Source organism: Tyto alba, unplaced genomic scaffold, assembly GCF_018691265.1.
Source record: "Tyto alba isolate M040663 unplaced genomic scaffold, T.alba_DEE_v4.0 Super-Scaffold_10, whole genome shotgun sequence".
Taxonomy (NCBI): domain Eukaryota; kingdom Metazoa; phylum Chordata; class Aves; order Strigiformes; family Tytonidae; genus Tyto; species Tyto alba.
Genome location: NW_024881262.1, coordinates 11918938 through 11937646, shown reverse-complemented (window position 1 = coordinate 11937646; position 18709 = coordinate 11918938). Strand labels below are relative to the sequence as shown.

The window sequence follows — 18709 nt, the reverse complement described above, 5'->3', positions numbered from 1 at the left end:
TGGCCTGGGCAAGGAGAAGGGGCCAGGCTGGAGGCCACTGCAGAGGGCTCAGGAGCACGATGACCGAGCCCATGGCATCCCTACAAACCATCTGGGTTAAGCCATAGGCTATGAGAGGGTCCCAGCTGATCCTGCATCCTCAGTGCCAGCAGGATTAGACCCCAAACCTCTCAGTGGGCAGCCAGGCTCTCCTTCATCCCCAGCACAGCTCTATGCCCCAGGCTGGTGGCTACTGGCCAGGATCCCCTCACTCCTCCACCTGCTGAACTCTTCCCAAGGGATATGGGGGCCTTCCTCTCCCCCCACTGCAGCCAGATTTTCCCCTGAGCCTCTCCCCATAAGGCAACATGCATTAGTAGAGGGTGGGGCCTCCAGATGGGACTTTGGGGAGCCCAGAGTGGGCTCAGGGTACCTCTGATGCATCTCCCCCTTTCCCCATGTACTTCAGCAGGGTGGGGGCTTTCTGCTGCTCACAGCTTTGCTTGCTGCAAAGTTTGCTTAGGCTCAGCGGGGGGTTTTCCTTGGTTTCTGCAGCAGTCCAGTGGGTCCAACACAGCAACGACGCACGCAGTGCTGCCCATGCCATCAGCAGGACAGACACATGTCCCAGATGGGGCTGCGAGCCCCCTCCACCCCCTGCTCCATCCCCCAACCACAGCCCCAGCCAGACCCCTCACCTCCGTGATTTTAGCAGATGAACCCTTCCCTGCTCTCTCCCCAGCTGCCCCCCACACTGGGGAGTCACCTGAGCTCCCCATTCTGCTCCCTGTCCTCATCCCCGTCCCCTTCCTCCCTCAGGAGCCCCCCAGCCCCAACAATCTCAGCAGCTGTTTAACCAGCAGTGAGCCAAGAGCCCGTCATAGAAAATAGTGTCTCAGCCCACCCTCACACTCCTCCGTCTGCCCGCCTCCATCTGCCAGCTCTTGTTCTACATCCCGACTGGCAGCGCCCTGTGAGCGAGGTCTGCCCTTTCCCCATCCCTCCGTCTTGCCTGCACAGAACCACGATTTGGCTCAAAGGTCTCTACAAGGCTTTGGAAATAACACGGAGGCTCTCTGGAGTGAAAGCAGATACCGCAGGACACCCAGGTTGGCTGAACCCACGGTTTCACCCAGAGATGCTGAGCTATTAACCCCGGGCAACTGCTTTCCCACTCAGCATCCTTAGGAGGACTCAGGGCACATATCCTGGGTTTCCCCATCTCCCTCCATACAAGCAAGCTGGCCACTGCCTGCGCCGTGTGGCTCTCACTAAGTAGCTTTGGCTAAATCCCTGGTCGGAGGAAGCTGCTAATCCTTGTGGCTTTGTGGCCAGCGGGATCACCGGAGCGGGCAGCTTCGGGGTTGGCACGGCGGAGAGGTCCCCAGGGAAAAGGGGCAGCGAGCGGGGCTGCCTGCAGTGGCCCAGCGGAGCGAAGCCACCTGGCTGTGACCCTGGCTGGCCCGGCTGGGGTCCCAGAGCCGGTGGCAGGAGGGGAGCTGGGATTTGTGCCTCGGAAGGAGCGGCTCCATCGCTTTCCACGAAGCAGATGTGAGGGCTTAGGAATAAATCGCCTCCAGCGGGAATCCAAGCTGGGGGAAATGTAAAACCCATGGCCCCCCAGCAGCTACGGGGACTGGGACCAGAGTGAAAATTGGGCTGCAGCTTTAGCACCGGTGCATGGCCGACGCCACCCTGGCGAGCCCCATCGCCCCCAGCCCGCCCCGGCCCACCCGTGCCCTGCTCCACAGAGCCCAGTGCCACCGCTGCCCGTTTCCACGGGGAAGTGCGTTTCCCGTGGAATGAGAGGACGTTCCCGACGTGGGCAGCTTTTCCACCAGGATTTCTAAAAATAATAACTCAGGACGAGCCAAAAAAAAAAAAAAAAAAAGCTTTATTTTCCTTTTTTTTTTTTTTTTTTCCCCACTGTTTTAAGGCAAAGCTTTTGCTGTTCCCGTGGGAGGACACACCACACCCCCGCGCTGTGCCGGTCCCCACGCTCCGTGCCGGGAGGGGGGGACCGCCCCTCCCGCCCCCCGGGAGGCCCCGCATCCCCCCCCCCCCCCCCCCTTCCCGCCGCACCGGCCCATCGCCATGGCGACAGTGACCTCACGCGGGGACGGGCGAGTGGACCGGTCGCGTAGCAACCGTCCCAGTGACATCAGAAGCCCGACCCGGTTCCCACGGCAACCCACGGGGCTGGGAGGGAGGCGGGGGCCGTTCGCGGGGGGACCCCAGATTGGGGGCGGGGGGGGGGGGCCGGGGCAGCGGCGGGATCCCCCCCCGCAGCCGCCGCCTCCCCAGGAGCCCCCGAGCCCCGCGGGAAAAGGGTTAACGCACATAAATCAGCATATTTTAGTGACGTCAGCCACCGGGCCCCGCTGCAGCCAACCGCAGGGGGGTGGGAGAAGGAGAAGAGCCCCGGCCGGCCCTCACAGGGGCTTGAGGGGGGTAAAAAGGGGCAGTGCATCCTCCCTCCCCACCCCAAAAACCCCCCGACCTTACCTGGGCAGAGGGCACTAACCCGGACACGGCTCCCCCCGCCCTGCTGGGGAGGGGGGCAGGGGGTGGGTTTGACACACCGTGGGGGACATGGTGGCCCTTGGAGGAGAAGCACGGAAAGGTTTAAGCTGGGTGGTCCTCAGGGTGCGGGCGGGTGGGAGCATGTCCTGGATGAACCATCTGCCGTGAAGATGCTTCCTGCTCCCCACACCCCTTCCCAGCAAACACGTGCCACCCTTCACCCCCTGTAAGGTGCAGCCTCCTCCCACCCTAATGTGGGCACCCCCTCCCCTGGCCAACACCTTCCCAGGCCCCACGCACCCCCTCCTGTGGTTCCGAGCCCTGGATGTCCCTCCAGCCTCAAGCGAGGCCAGGGAAAAAAGCAGCTTTTACAGACCCTGGATAAACCTCTCACCCTCTCTCACCAGTCCCCAAACTGGGATGGTAAAGCTACCCTCATAGAGGCGACTGGTGTCACTGGAGGCCTTTGCAGAAATTAATCCCCAGTATCACTGGCGTCCCCAGTGGGATTAACCACTAGATAGCACTCTTGCTTTAGACACGGGCAGGCGAAGGAGCTGGCAGGTATTTGGCAGCAGGGAGAGGGGATGCTGGAGGCAGCCTGTTCACCCAGGCGCTACCCACCACGCAAGATGTAATCCCAAACAGGGTGCGCTGCAGCGGCTGGGAGAGAGCCAGCTCCTCCGGCCCCACTGCCAGCCAAAAATAACCCCGGCGGGGTGACTTTCAGCAGGGAAGAGATCTGCACGGCTGTAGGGGCAGGGTGCTGCGCGCTGAGACACAGCCACCTCCGGGGCGGTGACTGCTCATCCCTTGGGACGAAAGCAGAATGGATCTGGGGATGCTTTTAGTGGAGAGAGGGCTAGATGTCCATTTTACAGCTTGCCTGGACACAGTCCTCTCAGTGGAATAACCACCTCTGCCTAGGACAGCCAGCTCCACAGAACACCTACATCCTAGCCGCTCACTGGGAGAGGCTGGGATTCATCCCCATGACCCAATGCACGCTGCAAATTCCCCTCGTGCATTTATTTCCCTCTCGGTCGCTGTGACTCACGCTCTCCAACCGTCTGTTTACAGGCTGTTTTCCCAAGGTCCCTGTGGAGGCAATGACCAGTTGGGAGGAACTGAGCTGCTGGCCCAGTAACTTGAGGGAAAGCCCCCGGAGGTCTGGGAGTGGGAGGGAAGGGGCAGGAGGTGGATGCCTGAATGCTGGGACCTCTCCAAAGGGATGGAGGTCACTGCGTATCCCACAGACCAGCTACACTCACAGACTGGCTACACCCAGGAGCTCGGGGCGATGCGAGAGCTGGTGCTGCCAACCTGCCTGGCATTGCTCTGGCATTGCTCTGGCATTGCTCTGGCATTGCTCTGGCATTGCTCTGGCAGCCGGGTGCCTGCGGGGCAGAGGTGGGTACCACCCACACGGCTCCAACTCCAAAAGGTCAAGAGTCACCAGTCTGGCAATGGTGTCCACACTGCTTCCCTTTATCTCCCATCAGTGGGTGTCTGGCGTTGGGACATCACCATGCCTGGTGTTGACCTTTGGGCCAGGGATGGGGGAGAAGGACCTTGACAAGGTCACAAAGGGATGGAGGGCTGATGGCCAGGGAAGGGCAGGAGGTTGGAGGGAGCCCCAGGGGCTGGCAGGTCGCCCTTGAAATAGCCCCAGAGGGAGGTTCCCCCTGCGTGCATCCCAGCCGTGCATCCCAGCCCTGCCTCCCTGGGGATGCTGAGGCGCTTGGGAGGGGGAGCGGCGGTGGGGGGGAGGCTGTGCTTTGTGGTTTCACGGTGCATCTGTGCCCTTTGAATCCCCATGTGAATGTGGAGGTGGTAAAATGTCACCAGCTGGGCCGCGGGGAAGGGGGCTGCGTGCGTAAAACCCCAACAAAGGGCAGCCATTGTCTGCAGAGAGGCAGCGGGGGGCCAGCAGGGAAGCCCACTGCATGCCCCCCGGCCCCCCCGGCCCCCGCCACCCCACAGCTCAGGTGCCCGATGAAAAGGCAGCTTTATCCCCTCTTCAAGCCTGCCGTGGGAGGCGATGCAGATCCCTGGTGTCTCGGGGCACAGCCCAAACACACTCCCCCAGGATGAAGGGGGACATGGACAGGAGCACAGTGTGCCCCAAGCTCCCGACCCCACTCCGGGCTGCTGGGACTGTTCTCCCCCATCCAGACCCCCATTCCCACATCCTGGCAAGCCTGGCCCACGTGGGCAGACAGGACAATCCCGCTCCGGCTAGAGAAGCAGCCCGGCCCCCCGCCCAGCTCCTCCATTTCAGGGCCTTTTATGGCCATCAGCTCTGGCAGGGTGGCAGCCAGGGTGGTTTCCCAGCCTGCCAGGTCCCTGCCAGGCAGGGGGAAGGGACACTGATGGGGTCACCTGGGGATGCTGGCTCATTCTCCACAATCCCAGACATCGGGTCCTGCTGTGGAACAGCAGCATTTTGGGGGCACTGCGTCTGGTACACTGCCAAATTTACTTTGTGCCTGCTGCTGTGCACTGAGATGGACCAAGGGATACTCCCAAATATTTGGCAAGGGTGTTGTGAACTCCACAGGGTCCTGAGTGGATGAATTGTGGCGTAAAAATCCCTCCCCCCCCCCGCCATGGAGCCGGGATGAACAGCCCAGCCCGACTTTGGGGCGAGATGCTGGGGAGCTGGTAGGCACCAGCTATGGGGTGGGTCGAGGAGGGTGAGAGCCATCCCAAGCCCATGCCTCCATCCTCACGCTGATGAGCTCCCGTGCTCCACCCGGGAGCCGGCTGCAGGCAGGCAGGGGCAAAGCAGTCCCCCAGCCCTGGGATGAAAGGTGTTGCCACAAATACCGCCCGTCATTTCCTCCTCCACGGCGGGAGCTATGGAACAGGTTCTTCAGCAAGCCCCTGGCACAGCGACAGGACGGGGAGAGGCCAGGAAAGGTGCCAGCCGAGACTTGGCACTGCCGTCCAGAGCCACCCCACACGCTGCCGGGAGCGGCATCCCGGACCCTGGCAGTGTCAGCGGGAAGCTGAGCTGGATGGGTGCTGGAGGATGCTGTGTGGGCCACCACCTCAGCCAAAAACCCCTGGGAGACAGCGGTAGGGGAAAACATGGATTTAGTGTGTTCACAGGGTCGGGACCCAAATCTACCCTCCAGCTCCTGCCAAGGTGCAGGGACAGAAATGTCCACAGCAGTTGAGCAAGCTGGCCTGGGCTGCACAGCTGCATCCTGCCCCGCCGGGTTTGGCATTAGATCCCCCATTCCAGCTGCAAACCAGGGTCCCAAATGGAGTCCCCATCCCTGTTCCTGGGCTGGGGGCTGCTAGGGGTGGGGGGCAGATGTGCCAGCAGCTCCACAGCACATGTATCCCAGTGTGAGCCCAAGTGTGGGAGTTTATGGGGCTTTGACGCAGGAGACGTGTGATGGGAGAATTGTTGCCAGGCTCGGGGAGGGATCCAATCGCACCGGGGTGCTCGGCAGATTAAGGATTGGAAAGCTCTGGTAATTACTTTGCAGGATAAAAATAGGCCTGGCTTTATCCCTTGCCCTGATCTCCCACTCCCGCCTCGCCCTGCCCCACTCCTCCCCCCCACCCAAAGGCGCGCAGATACCACCCACCCAGCGAGTGTGGTAGGAGGGTGGAAAACATCCGTCGGTCTGCTGCCACCATTTCTAGGGTGGAGGGGTTAAAAAGGAGGGAGAAAGAGTCCGGGATAGGGTGGGGATGGCAGCAGAGTGACGGCATCTGGCTGGCACGTGCAAACCGTGCGGATCGGGGGGGGGGGGGGGGAGAGGAGCTGGGGCACGCACAGGGGCAACCCCACATACTGTGGGGCATCGTGCCAGGGGAGGGAAGAGCCTGGAGACATCAGCAGAGCAGATGTCTGGTCAGGAGAGGACCAAGTCTGTAGGACCATGACACAAAGAGGAAGCATGGCTCTGGCTCTGGCCATCTCCATGTGCTGGTGGCTCTGGGAGGACCCAAGAGACGGCTGCTCCAGACACAGAGCGTGGAGTGGCATGGATCAACTTAGGGCAGTTCCCAGACCTCCCATTTCCCTTTGCTGGGGCCTGGGGACACGTGGTGGTTGGAGCCACAGTGACAAAAGCATGCGGCAAACACTCCTAGACATGTAGTCCAGCCTGTCTTCTCACCTTCTCCCGCAGGCTGCAATAGCTCTGGCCAATCTGTCCCTCGCGGCAAAGCCAAAACGTGGCCTCTCCCCTTGTCCTCATCCTTGCACCATGCCATCCTCCTTTGCCAGAGCCGGCCTGATTCAGGCCAAAGGAAAAAAGCTGCTCCCTGCACCCTCGCTGCGAGGCCTCTGCAGCACCCAGCACGCAGGCAGCAGAGCACGCCGGGACGTGTAGTCTGGCAGCCAGCCCCAGCGCCTCGCATGCAACCCATTTAACACCACGGGCTCCCACCCACCCACCCACCCCGGCCCCACGGGGGAAACGGCTCAGCTGCACCCAGAGGCCTCGGGGGGGGGGGGGGGTTGGGGGGTTGGGGGGTGTGTGCGGGGCGGCAGCTGCCAGCCCCGTTCCAGGCCGTGCAAACCTCGGGCTAGTGGAGCAGCACTATAAATATCTCCTTCTGCGAGACTCGGTCACGCAGCCGAGATCACGTAAGGGGAAGCACTGCCCTAATGCAGGTCCTCCGCAGCCTCGGTGCCTGCGCAGCACAGCCCCTGCTCCCCCCCGAGTCCCCCCATCTCCAGGTTCACGGCGAGGGCACTGGGGTGCAGAGCGGGAGAGCCGGCCGGCAGAGCGGCGGGCGGATTGTGCGAGCAAGCACAGGCGGCATGTCTGCTGCCAGTACAGAGAGGGGGCGATGCCAGCCTCACAAAGCCCCCCATCTGCCCTCCCAGCCACCCTTTTTCCCCATTGTCACCCCCCCCACCTTCCTTTACAAGCACAACCCCCCTAAACCCACCTCGTACAGAGCCGCAAAGCCCGTGCATGGCACCCCCCATGCCAACACACACGTTCACCCCTCCCTGCTGCACTCCGGGCATTCTGCACCCCCTAATCCATGTGCAAATCCTGCAGCCCCTCCTGTACTCTAAAACTGCGGTAGGATGGCTATGGGCGGGGGGCGGGCAAAGTCCCCTCACCCCCACCCATCGAGATGGCCGCAACCCTTCTCTCCTGCAGAGCCCCCAGATCCGAGCAGACCCCCCAGACCGGGGGCGGGGGGGATGCTGCGGGCAGGGTGCCCTGATAGCCCCCAGCCCTTGCACGACACACTGTCACCCCCAGCCCGGTTTGCAGCCGAACCACCCACCCCTCCTGCCGGTATTTTTCCACACACACACCGCCCCCCCCATCCGCCCCCCCCCGGTCCTTTGTTCTTTACAAATCCCGGATCCGGCCCCCACCCGGCAAGGGGGTTGCATGCACCCCCTGCCCCCCCGGGGATTCAACCCCCCCGCCAGTTCCCCCGATGTTGCCCCGTTGCCCTCGGTGGGGGCGCGGGTGGGGGATGCCGGGGGAGAGGGGAGCTGAGCCCCGGCCCGGCCACCCCCGTCCGCTTGCCTGGCTGCGGCCGCTGCTTCTTTCGCCTCTGCCCTGCGCCGGGGCACCGGAGCCTCCCAGGGGTACCGGAGCCGCCCAGGCGTACCGGAGCCGCCCAGAGGTACCGGAGCCGCCCAGGGGTACCGGAGCTCCCAGGGGTACCGGAGCCTCCCAGGGGTACCGGAGCCGCCCAGGGGTACCGGAGCCTCCCAGGGGTACCGGAGCCGCCCAGAGGTACCGGAGCCTCCCAGGGGTACCGGAGCCGCCCAGGGGTACCGGAGCCGCCGGAGCCCACCGGGTACCGACCCACCGCGGTGCCAGTGCCGGGGCTGCCGGAGCCGGTCTCGGTGCCGCCGCTCTCCGCTCCTCCCCGCCCTGCGCCGCTGCCTCCCGCTCCCCCGGGCCGCCACCGCGGGGCCCGGCCGGGGGGGCTGCGTGCTCCCCGCCCCGCTGCCGGGGGGAACGGGGACCGGGACTGCAGCTGGGGAAGGACCCCGATCCTTCCCCTCCTCCCTTCCTCCCCCCCCAATCCTTTCTGCAGTGGGGGATGCGTGCTCATCCCCCCCTCTCGCAGCAACCCTCCCTCACTTGCCCCAAATCTCTGCTCCTGCGAGGTCTGTGCCCCCCCCCCCCCCCCCCCCCCCGCGCCTTTTCTTCCCTGGGTGTTGCTGTCTCCTGTATCCCCGGTCTCCACTCCAGAGCATCTACGTGCACGGCTCTGCTCTTACCAGACCCCTTTCTTCCACCCACCCTTCCATCTCTGCTTCCAGGGGTGCTGCTGGCAGGGTGCCCCTCCCCGCTGTGTAGATGATACCCCCCACCCCACCCCCCCACCCCATCAGCAGCATTCAGTCCAACCGTAGAGGCACAGTCCCATCTGTGTGTGTGTCCCCCCCCCCCCGGGGAAGGGGGACTCCCTGTTCCTCTGAAGCAGGTTTCACTTCCCTTTCCCTGTGCAATAGGGACACACACACACCCCCCGACCATCTGTGCTGCGGGGAGAGGCTGCTCTCCCTGGGGCTCTGCAGTTGGAGCAAGCAGGACCCCAAGCTGAGAGTGGGGCGGGATGCCAAGGGAGCACGGGGCAGGGGAGAGGGGTGCAGAGCCACCCCTGCTCTGTGCAAACCAGCAGGGTTTCCTGGTGTGCAGTAAGGGACATACTGGGACTGTCCTGAGGACTGGGGGGGAGCAGCAGGTACTTGGGGAGCAGAGAGAAGGGGTGACCAGTCCTTCCTGCTTGGCCTTGGGTGAGTTACCCTGTGCTGCTGTGAGCCAAGCGTCCTACACGGGCGATGGGGGATGCAGCCGGCTGGGTGGGGAGGGATCACCGCGGGGCTGCAGCAGCCCCAGATTAGGGCTGCGCTGTGAAATCCAAGTGCAACCAGACGGGCTCACTGCTTGCTTTGGCTGTGCCCCCTGCCCGGCAAAGCGCCCGCGGGCAGCCGCAGCCCACCCGCGGATCCAACCTGTCTCCGGCCACCCACCTCCCGAGCCCAGCTCTGGGTCATCGCTGCCACCCCGTTCCTGCCCCAGAGCTGTTGAGGACAAGGCTCCCCGATCTGCTCTCCATGTCAAAGAAGGACTCGCCGGAAGGACGGAAAGCCGAGCTGCTCTGGCAGGGAAAAGGCAAGTTGAACCTCCCTCCCACCCTGTTTTGATGGGGAAATCTGCACAAATCCAGTGTTATCCTGGTGCTTTGGGACTGGGGCTGTGCCCAGCTGCTGGCAGAGCCCGCACAGCCTGGCACAGCCCTCCCTGCTGCCTCCCTGGCCGCCCGGCCACTGCGCTGAGACCGCGCCAACTCGTTTCACCCGGGGCGAGCAATGACAGCTCCCTGCTGAGCAGGGCTGGACCGGGTGGCTTTGCAGCCTCACTTGGCTCTGCCTGCGGGAATAAGCAGAGGAGGAGGAGGGCTGGTGCCCCGGCAGGGAGGAGGGACCGTCACCAGTCTCCTGGTAACACTCGGTCAACTCATTGCATTGGGTCTCTGCACACTCCTTCCCACTGCCTGGGCTGGACTGGAGCTGCCCGGGTGGAGACGGCTGCCCTGTGAGCCACAATCCCCAGGCACTCATTAGGGGCAGAGGACACCGTGGACATGCAGGGGACGCGTGGGGCAGCTCAAGGCCATTTGTGGGGTGGAGAGAGTCGGATGACAGCAGCAGGATGGGGGGGTGACACCATAACACAGCGCACGGGAGGGAAACTGAGGCACAGTGGCTGCAGGGGCTGCGCCCAGGGGCGGGTGGGAGGCTCTGCCCGGCTCTCCAGAGGGCAGTGCCTGGGTGGAGTGGGCACCAGCGCTTCCCGGGAGGGCCGCGGAGCCGATGGCAGCGAAGATAATTCTAAAAATACACCCGCTGCTTTGTTGCTGGTGACAATAGCCCACAGTATTTTTAGCTGTTGTGGCGTTAGCAGCAGAGCGGCTTCTCCCGTCCGGCTGCTGCCCCATCCCACCCTCGGTGCTGCTGGGCCCCCTGGGGCTGCTTCCCGGTGCTGTGGAAACCGTAACGTTAGAAACTAAACAAAAACACCTCACCCGCTGCCACCCCCGGCTGAGTCACGGCGCTGCCTGCTCCCCTCGCCCCTGCCTCCCCCTCCCTCCCTCCCACCCCAGTCCTCAAAATCAGTAACTGGTGTCCCCGGAGCCTGTCCCGCTCCCGCTTACGGGGGATTGCCTCTCCCACAGCCAGGCTCGGGGTTGGTTTCACTTTCCCCCATCCCGGGACTCCAGTAGCTGGGGATTTATGGAGCAAACTCTGCAGGGTGGCATCGATGTCCCCAACCCCCATGACACCAGGACATCCTCTTGCTCCCTTATGGCAGAGAGCCAGACCCTGAGCAGTGCCTGGATTGCCCAGCACGGCCCCAGCCCTCGCCCCCCAGACCCGCTGGCGGCCGCGGCTCCAGGGATAAAAGCCCCTGCCAGGGATAAAAATAGCCGGGCAGGAGCAGGCAGAGGCAGAAAAAGCCGCTTCGCACCCCGTGGCGAGGGCCAAGCTGGGGTGCTGTGCCCGGCCCCCTCATTCCATCGCAGGGGAACAGGGTGTATGAGCAGGGGAAGGGGATTTCGGGGTAGCAGTGGTGGTGGGACATGGGGAGGTGAGGTCGCTCTGCTCTGCCCTCAAGGAAGGTGTCGGTGCCGGACGCCTGCCAGAGCCGGCAAATCTGTGCCCTCAACCCACCTCGTGGGGTGGCAAAGGGGTGAGCAGGACCCCATCCCACCTCCCAGGGGTGATGGGGTGTTCCAGCGCAGCCCCACCGCTCTGCTGCTCCAACCCTCACGGGGTTTTTGGGGTGGTTTTTCGGGGAGCTGGCAGGCTGCCATAGGGCAAGCAGAGCCCCATAACCAGGGCTGCAGCCCCATAGCCAGGGCTGAGCACACCGGGATGGCTGACCACCCTCAAACCACCCGTGTCCCAAAGCCCCCAGCACCCACTGGAAACCTTCCCAGTGGGAAACAGCAATTTGCGTTCAAGGGCCAGGAGGGCGGCCACACTGTCTCCTCCCTAAAATAAGGCAGTGGCCAGCAGCCGGGCTGGGGCGGGCGGCCGCGGCCGTGACTATGTTAGGATGTTCTGGGGCTGAGGGTAGATCACGTCGCGGGTACGAATTAATTAACACTAAGCAGTTTTGGATGGCTTCCCAGGCTTTTTTTGGTTGTCTTTTTTCTTTTTTTTTTTTTTTTTTTTTTCTGTTTCCATTTTAGCCAACTCCAAGCCCGTCGGCGTCTGCAGGGTCCTGGGTCTGGCGGGGAGAGGGGGTGGGAGCACCCACGTAGCTGCCCCAGCGCCTGTGGGTGCAGGGGTGACATAGTGGGGACCCCATTGGCTCAATGCCTCCCTGCTCCCCAAAACATGGGTGATCCCACTGACCCTTGGGCTTCCTGGCTTTGGGGGCCAGCGCGGTCAAAGGCGGTTTTCAGGGCCCAAGGCAGCCCCCACTTTTTGGCTGTGGGTTTTTTTAACTCCCCACCCTACCTGCAAGAGACTCGCACGTGCGCTTCCAGCCTGGCTCACAGCCCCGAAAATGATCTTGGAAAGGGATTTTAAAATAAAAGTTGTAAACACCCTCAAATGGTACTTTTATTACCCCAAAACACTGTGGGTCGTGAAGGACTGGGGCTGTGGGGTACACGGGGGGGGTGTGTGTGCACACCCAGTGCCCACGATGGTAGGGGGGCTGACCCCAGCTGAGGGGATCTGGGAGGTGTGTGTCTAGCTGTGTGCCTGTGGTCACCCCAACCACAGTCCCTGTCCAGGGCCAAGCAGGAGGGGATGCGAAGGGTTAAGTGACATGACCAAGGTCCCCCCAGGGAAGCTGTGGCAGAGCTGAAAGCCTTGATGAGCGCAAGAAATAAAATCCCGGTCCAGTTCTGATCCCCTGAAATTTGGCAGGCGCTGGCACCGTTTGCCCACGTGCACACAGCATCGCCCCGCGTGTTTATGTGTGCACACACACACGGCCCACGCGTGGGTCCAGGCGTCCCACCGAGCCTTGCACTCACCCCGTGCCTCTGTGCACGACCGTGGGCTCGACTGCACACCCACCCACGTGCGCCCGCGGCCCCGTGCACCCACGTGTGGGTGTGCAAACACGGAGGTGTGCAGCGTTTCCACGGGGGGGGGTTGTGCCTACGTGCGTGTGCACGTGCACAACAGGCAGCGGGGGTGCACACACGTGTGCGTGCACAAGCGCACGGGGGCCCCACCGTGAGTGGGTGTGGGAGCGTGTGGGTGGGCAGCGTGTGTGTGGGCTGGCGTGTGCTGTGCCCAGGCACCGGCAGAGGGTGCCCTGCTTCCATGTCACCTTTTGGGGACCCAAACCCGCACCCTGCAGAGTGACATGGAGGGGGGACATTCCTCTCAGAGGGGTGATGACATCGGCCGGTGCTGGCCCACGGGCGCTTGGCCTCTCCAGCCAGGCAGAGCCCCCCACCACAGCCAGGGGAGGGTGACAGCCACGGTGACATAAGCCAGTGCCAACACTGTCTATGGAGATGATCGGGGTGGTGGGTCAGCCCCTCGGTGGCACTGGAGGAGGGAGCTTTGCTGCAGGGAGTGCCCTCGTGGAAGGGAAGCAAGCAGAGCTTGGGGAAGCTGCGGGGTCTGTAGGTGGTCTGGGGGGGTGGGCAGCTCGCCCCTCCTCCCTACCGTGTCCAGCATTGTCAGTGGCTTAGCCACACGTGGCATTTTTTGGTGCCAGTGGCCCCCAGCCTGCAGCAACTCCAAACCTGCCTAGAGCAGAAGTTGCTCGATTCAGTCCCACATGCGTGGGGTGCGCGCTGCACCCTAGCCCCCACCTTCATTTCCATGAGGCTGAGACCTGAACAAACTCACCACACGTGGACGCAGCACAGATGAAGGAGGTGACTAAGGCGGGGTGAAAGTCACGACTTCTGGCCCATCCCCTTCCCAGCTATATGGACCTCGGTCCCCACACCCCTCCTGCCAGTCTGCCCCACGTGCGTGGGTCACTCTCAACCACCCCACCAGCTCCCTGCTGTGGGTGCCGTGAGCTGCCATCAGATGGGGTGTGAGGCTCGGGGGGGGGCCGCCCAGGAGCCTCCCTGGCCCTGCAGCTCCTCCAAACCGGCCCAACCTGCCGAGGAGGCCAGACCTGCCGGGAGACCCAGGCTTCCCTGCTCGGCGGGTCCCCTCCCTCCCCGCCACCAGCCTCTCCCCCCACGAAGGGCCCCATCCCAAAAAGCAAAGGGACCAACCTCTGGGGCAACGTGCGTCCTCCTTACCCAGAGCTGGGAGGGGGCACGTCGCCCACGGGGTGCCATCCATGGGGTGCTTTTTTTTGGCCACTCAAGAAAGAGCCATCGCGCCCCTTCAGACAAAGAGCCCGGCACAAAGCTGCTTTGTGCCCGGACTTGCTGGGCTTTCCCTGCCTGCTGGAGCACCGCTTTGTCCCGGGAGAGGCCCAGGGCACGTGCGGGCACGATCGTGTCCCGGTGCCGGGCCCGCAGCCCTCCCCAGCGGGACGGACCCACGCGGGGCACGGGAACCGCGGTGCCCACCGGGACCAGCACAGCCAGCCAGACCCCGTCCCTGGTTCTGCTCGCCCAGCCGTCGCGCCGGGCAGGGGACAACGGCCAGCTGGGCATCCTTCTTTCCCACTTTGGGGGGGGGCCAAGGGATACGCCCAGAGATAAGAGCTGGGGGGGTGGGGGAGGGTGGGGGGGTGCTCTGCCAGCACCGGTTGGGGCAATGGGGCAACCCCCCCCCCCCCCCCCATCCATCCATCCATCCGCTCCCGGATCGCCCCCCCCCCCCCCCCGCGCCGCCTTGCCCCAGCCCCAATTCACGCCCCCCCCCCCGCCCCAATCCCTCACTCGGGGATGTCCCAGGCCCCCCTGCTCACCCCCCCCCCCCCCACGCGTGTAGTGTGCCGCGAGGGGGGAACTCACACACCTATGCGGGACGGGGCGGCTCCGCCGCGGGACCGGGGTGAGCCCCCGGGTGCTGGCTCGGAGGGGGGGGGGGGGGGGGGGGTAAGAACGGGACATCCCGGTACCGGGAGGGGGGGAACCCCGGGGAGGCCGCTCCGCACGACGCCCCACTGCCCTCCGTGTTTTCCCTGCAGCCTTTTGTGTGCGCGGCGGCGTGCGCGGGGAGGGCGCCCGGCCTTCCCCGCCTCCTCCTCCTCCTCCCCGCGATCCCCGCCCCCCCCCCTTCCCCCTTCCCCCCCCCCCCCCCCCGGCCGCCATTTCGCAGCTCCGGCCTCGCCCGCGCCCTCTCCACATCATGGAGGACCAGCGGCGGGAGGAACAAAGAGCCTCCACACGCCCCGTGCCCCGGGGACACGCGTGTCCCCCGGCCCCTCCCGCGCCACGGCCATCCCTCGCCATGTCCGAGTTGTATTTGAGGAGGCGTGTTATTTCAGGCCTGGCTTGTGCCCACGTGTGATGAGTTTGTTCCAGCCTCAGCCTGGTGGAAGCAACCCGGGGGGGGGGGGGGGGGGGGGCTGTGCTGCTGGCCCTCCTCACCCCAGCCCTTCCGTCCCCCCACCCACCCGGGTCTCATCCTGCCTCTGCACCGCAGCCCGGCTCGGGGCACTGCCCTGGGACCGCGGTGGTCCCCGAGGGTCACAGCAAGTGTGCAAGGGAGGTGCCGCGTGTGCACAGTGCGTGTGCGTGGCCGTGCGTGCACATGGCCTGGGCACCCGTGTGAGAGGTTGCGCACACGTGACGGCGCACACGGGAGCACGCGTGCACACGGGGGGGGGGCGTGCGGTGACATGCGGCAGTTGGCACACCCAGCCGGGCACCCATGGGTGGCAGCGCACACGTGTCTGCCCCCCACGGCAGTCTGCGCATGTGAGGGGGCACCCGTGTGACACCGGGCGCGCGTGCTGCGCATGCGGCACTGCGCGCGTGCGACTGCGTGCGCATTCTACCCGCGTGACGCTGTGCACGCGTGTGACGCTGTGCACGCATTCCGCGCGTGGGACGCTGCCGACGTGTGACGGTCGGCACACGGGTACACGCACACACGACGGCCGGCACACACGGCACCACGGGTGCTCGCATGAGACAGCGCACGTGTGTCTGCGCGCACAGCACTGTGATGCTCACCTGGCTCTGTGCACATGCGTGTGTCAGGCTGGGGTAGGGGGGGGGCAGCAAGAGGGTGTGTGAGCGTGCACATGAGCATGGAGGGGGGGGTGTACGTGGGAGTCTGTGTGTGGCTCAGGGGGTGTGCGTGGTGGTGCGTGTGTATGCGTGAGTGTGGGGGGCACACACAGTGTGTCCGGGCTGTGCCCCCCTGTTTCCTCCCCGGTGTGCGAGCAAGGGCTCAGTGTGAGGTGCGCGTGTCAGAGCGTGTGTGCACCCCCAAGGGGAGGCAGCTGAGGGAATGACACCCCACGCACGATTTGGGGTGCTGCAAAGGTTGTTCCGACACCCCCCCTCCCCTCCAGAAGCAGCAGCCTTGAGCCCCCAATCCCCCCGCCCCGCGGTGCTGTCCCGGCGGCAGCCAACACGGGCACTTGGGGGGGGGGGGGGGAGGCAACCAGTGAGGGGTGCTGTTTTTAGGGGGGGAGGGCGCTGTGCCCCCCATCCGGAGAGGAAGGTGCACGGAGGGGAGAAGAGCCCTGACCCGTGGGCAGGCTGGCCCCGTCACCCCCGTGGGGACAGGCAGCAGGGTCCGCGGGCAGAGTGGGGTGCTAAGAGTGGGGTCCCTCCCGCGCCCCCTCGCTCCTGATCCCACAGAAACCAGTATCGGGACCTGGCGGGGGGGGGTGGTGGGGTGGTGGGGCAGGAGGGCAGTGTGGGATCTCCGCTGCCCCGTCCTGCTCCCCGGTACCCGCGGGGGGGCCGGGCTGGAGGTGGCTCCCAGCCGCTGCCGGGAAGAGGAAGAGGAGGAAGAGGAGGGAGCAGGCAGCACTGGAGAGCGTGCGAGGCCGGGGAATGGCGGGAGGCAGCTGCGATGCTGCTCCCAGCCCCTGCCCAGTCCTCCCCGCCACGGCCCGGGGACCTGCCCACAAGGCCCTCATCCTGCCCCCCGAAACCCTGCTGCAGGCGCGGTTCCTGGCTCCTTTGCTCATCTTCCACCCGCTTTTGATTCCGTTTCCCCGTTCAGGTTTATCTCGTTCCGGCGATGACACCCCTGTCTCTTCTGTCTCCTGCTGCACATAAGCCTTTCTCAGCTCTCCCTGGCTTTCCGCAGCACCCAATCTTTAAAGCTGGATGCTACCAAAACATCTCCCCCCCACATAGGGCTTGTATTGCTCCCCTGCCCCTGTAGCCCTCCAAGGAGAAATCAAGCCAAGCAGCAGTGCAGGGCACAGCTCACCTGCAAACAGGCTAGGGCCAGAGCCCGGTGCCATCCTCAGCCTCACAGCCTCTGCTTTTGCATGCATGAGCCCCCACTCCCACCCCGCACCCCGTGGTGCTCTTGCTGGGTGCCAAGCAGGGCCAGCAACCCATGCCTTCATCAGCAGAGGGGCCAAAAAGCCAGGACAGAGAGCACGACAGGTGCACCGGTGCCATCCTGCCCCACGCGAGCTGCACGCCGTGAGCAGTACTCCGATCACGGCTCCCATCCCCTCTCTGGTGCCTTCCAGCCACCGGCGTTAAGGCACTTTGCTGGCATTAAATATTCAGTTCCCTTCTCCATCCCCTCCCTGCGAAGGAGTTCAGCATCGCAATGAACCGGCTGGCCTGCCCGTGCCCTGTGCTGGCGGGATGCGTCTGGAAGGATGCTGCGTGTCAGCCTCCTGCAGAAGCAGCTGGGAGCAGAGGAGAGCCACATCCCCCAGCACATGGCCGAGTGATGGCCCTGGGGACCAGGGTCACCTTTCCCCCTGCCAGCTGCTCTCCTGTGCATCTGCCTGCTGCAACGCGATGTTCAGCTCTCCTTGCATCTCTCCCCCAGTTTTGGATCCGGCCGGGAGCTGCTCCTTCTTCCCTACCCTCAATTCCCCTCCACCCCTCAAGGCCCTTGGCCTGTTCACCAAGAGGAGTTGCCTGTTGAGCTCGGATTAATAACCACCGGGCCGCAAGAAAGGTCACACGGCGGCGGTGAGGGCTCCCTGCGTGCTGCCGTGGGAGTGGGCTGGGTGGCGGGTGGCTGTCCCACTGCTGAGATCCTGTGGGGTGGCCAGCAGGCGTGGAGAGCAGAGCTAATGGGGGTCTGCAAGTAGAGAACTATTATTTGGGGGGGTCAACCCTGAGCGCTAGAAAAGCACTGGAGCTTGGGGTCCCTCCTCTGGGGCAGAACAGCAGCAAACCCTGACCCACAGCCAAGGCTGGAGAGAGAAATGGGGAGAGGGTGCCTGTGGGTGAAGGGAGGTAGTGTGTGAGCACTCCCAGCCTCCGGAGCCTGATCGAGCACCCCAAGCTGCAAGGGAGGCAAGCTGGCCAAGAGCTACAATCCTAATATCCACCAGTGCAACTGGGAGCCTGGGGCATCAGTGCAGAGCAGGGGTGGAGGGAGGGCAGTAGGAAGGAGCAGCTGTTGCAGTGGGGCAGGGACCGTGTCCTGCCACCTGGGTGCATGGCAGGGCCAAGGGTGACAGGGGCAGCAGGGGTGTTTTTCAGAGAGAAATTGCTATTACAGCTGGGGAAAGAAGTGAATTCTGGTTGAGGAGACGCTGGAAAGCACCATGCCAAGTCCCACCACCACGGCTGTCTTCTAACCCCTGGGAGAAAGCACCAGCCCAAGGGGCTCCTTTTCTTTTCACCCTCAGGTCCGTTTTCAAGCTTCCCTTTATAACCGCAAGACCAGGAATGTCCTGTTTGTGGTCAGAATGAGAGCCCAGATCCTGCTGGTGGTCCCAAAACATGCAGGGGACCACCACGTCACGGGAACATCCCCACGGGGTGCGCCCCACATACCCACTTACTGCTAGGCAGAAGTTCCCCATTTGCAGCAGGGAGGAGGAACACCCAGGGCAGCACCAGGCTGGGGGGGGGGGGGGGGATGTGGGGGGTGTCACAGCTGGGAGGATTCGGGACCCCCCCTCCAAAAGAGGGCCGGGAGGACCCGACGTGGGGCACAGCCGGTTGAGCTCCGTCCCTGCCTGGCGGCTCCCGCGAGCTCCGGGCGCAGAGGCGAGCCGCCCCTGCCATTCCTGCAGCGTGGCATCATCGCTGCGCTCGATGCCGCTGGAGTAATTGCTGCTGGGCTGGGTGCCAGAGCAGCGCCTGCCTTCGTGTCCCCCCCCCCGGCAGAGGAGATAACTCATTCTGTCCCCTC

General features: G+C 64.3%; 1 protein-coding gene across 1 annotated transcript; it reads left to right on the top strand.

The window, feature by feature from the left end:
• The first annotated feature begins 1878 nt into the window (after positions 1 to 1878).
• Positions 1879 to 8854, top strand: LOC122153972 (basic proline-rich protein-like). Its single transcript, XM_042798610.1, has 2 exons — positions 1879 to 8094; positions 8190 to 8854. The coding sequence occupies exons 1-2, from the start codon at positions 7568 to 7570 to the stop codon at positions 8812 to 8814; spliced, it is 1152 nt and encodes a 383-aa protein (XP_042654544.1). The 5' UTR covers positions 1879 to 7567; the 3' UTR covers positions 8815 to 8854.
• The last annotated feature ends 9855 nt before the right edge of the window (positions 8855 to 18709 follow it).

Excerpts from the sequence above, each read along its gene's own strand:
- LOC122153972 (XM_042798610.1), top strand. The coding sequence starts at position 7,568 with ATGGCTATGGGCGGGGGGCGGGCAAAGTCCCCTCACCCCCACCCATCG. Across the intron at positions 8,095-8,189 it reads AGCCTCCCAGGGGTACCGGA|CCGCCCAGGGGTACCGGAGC; the intron begins GCCGCCCAGGCG and ends GGGGTACCGGAG.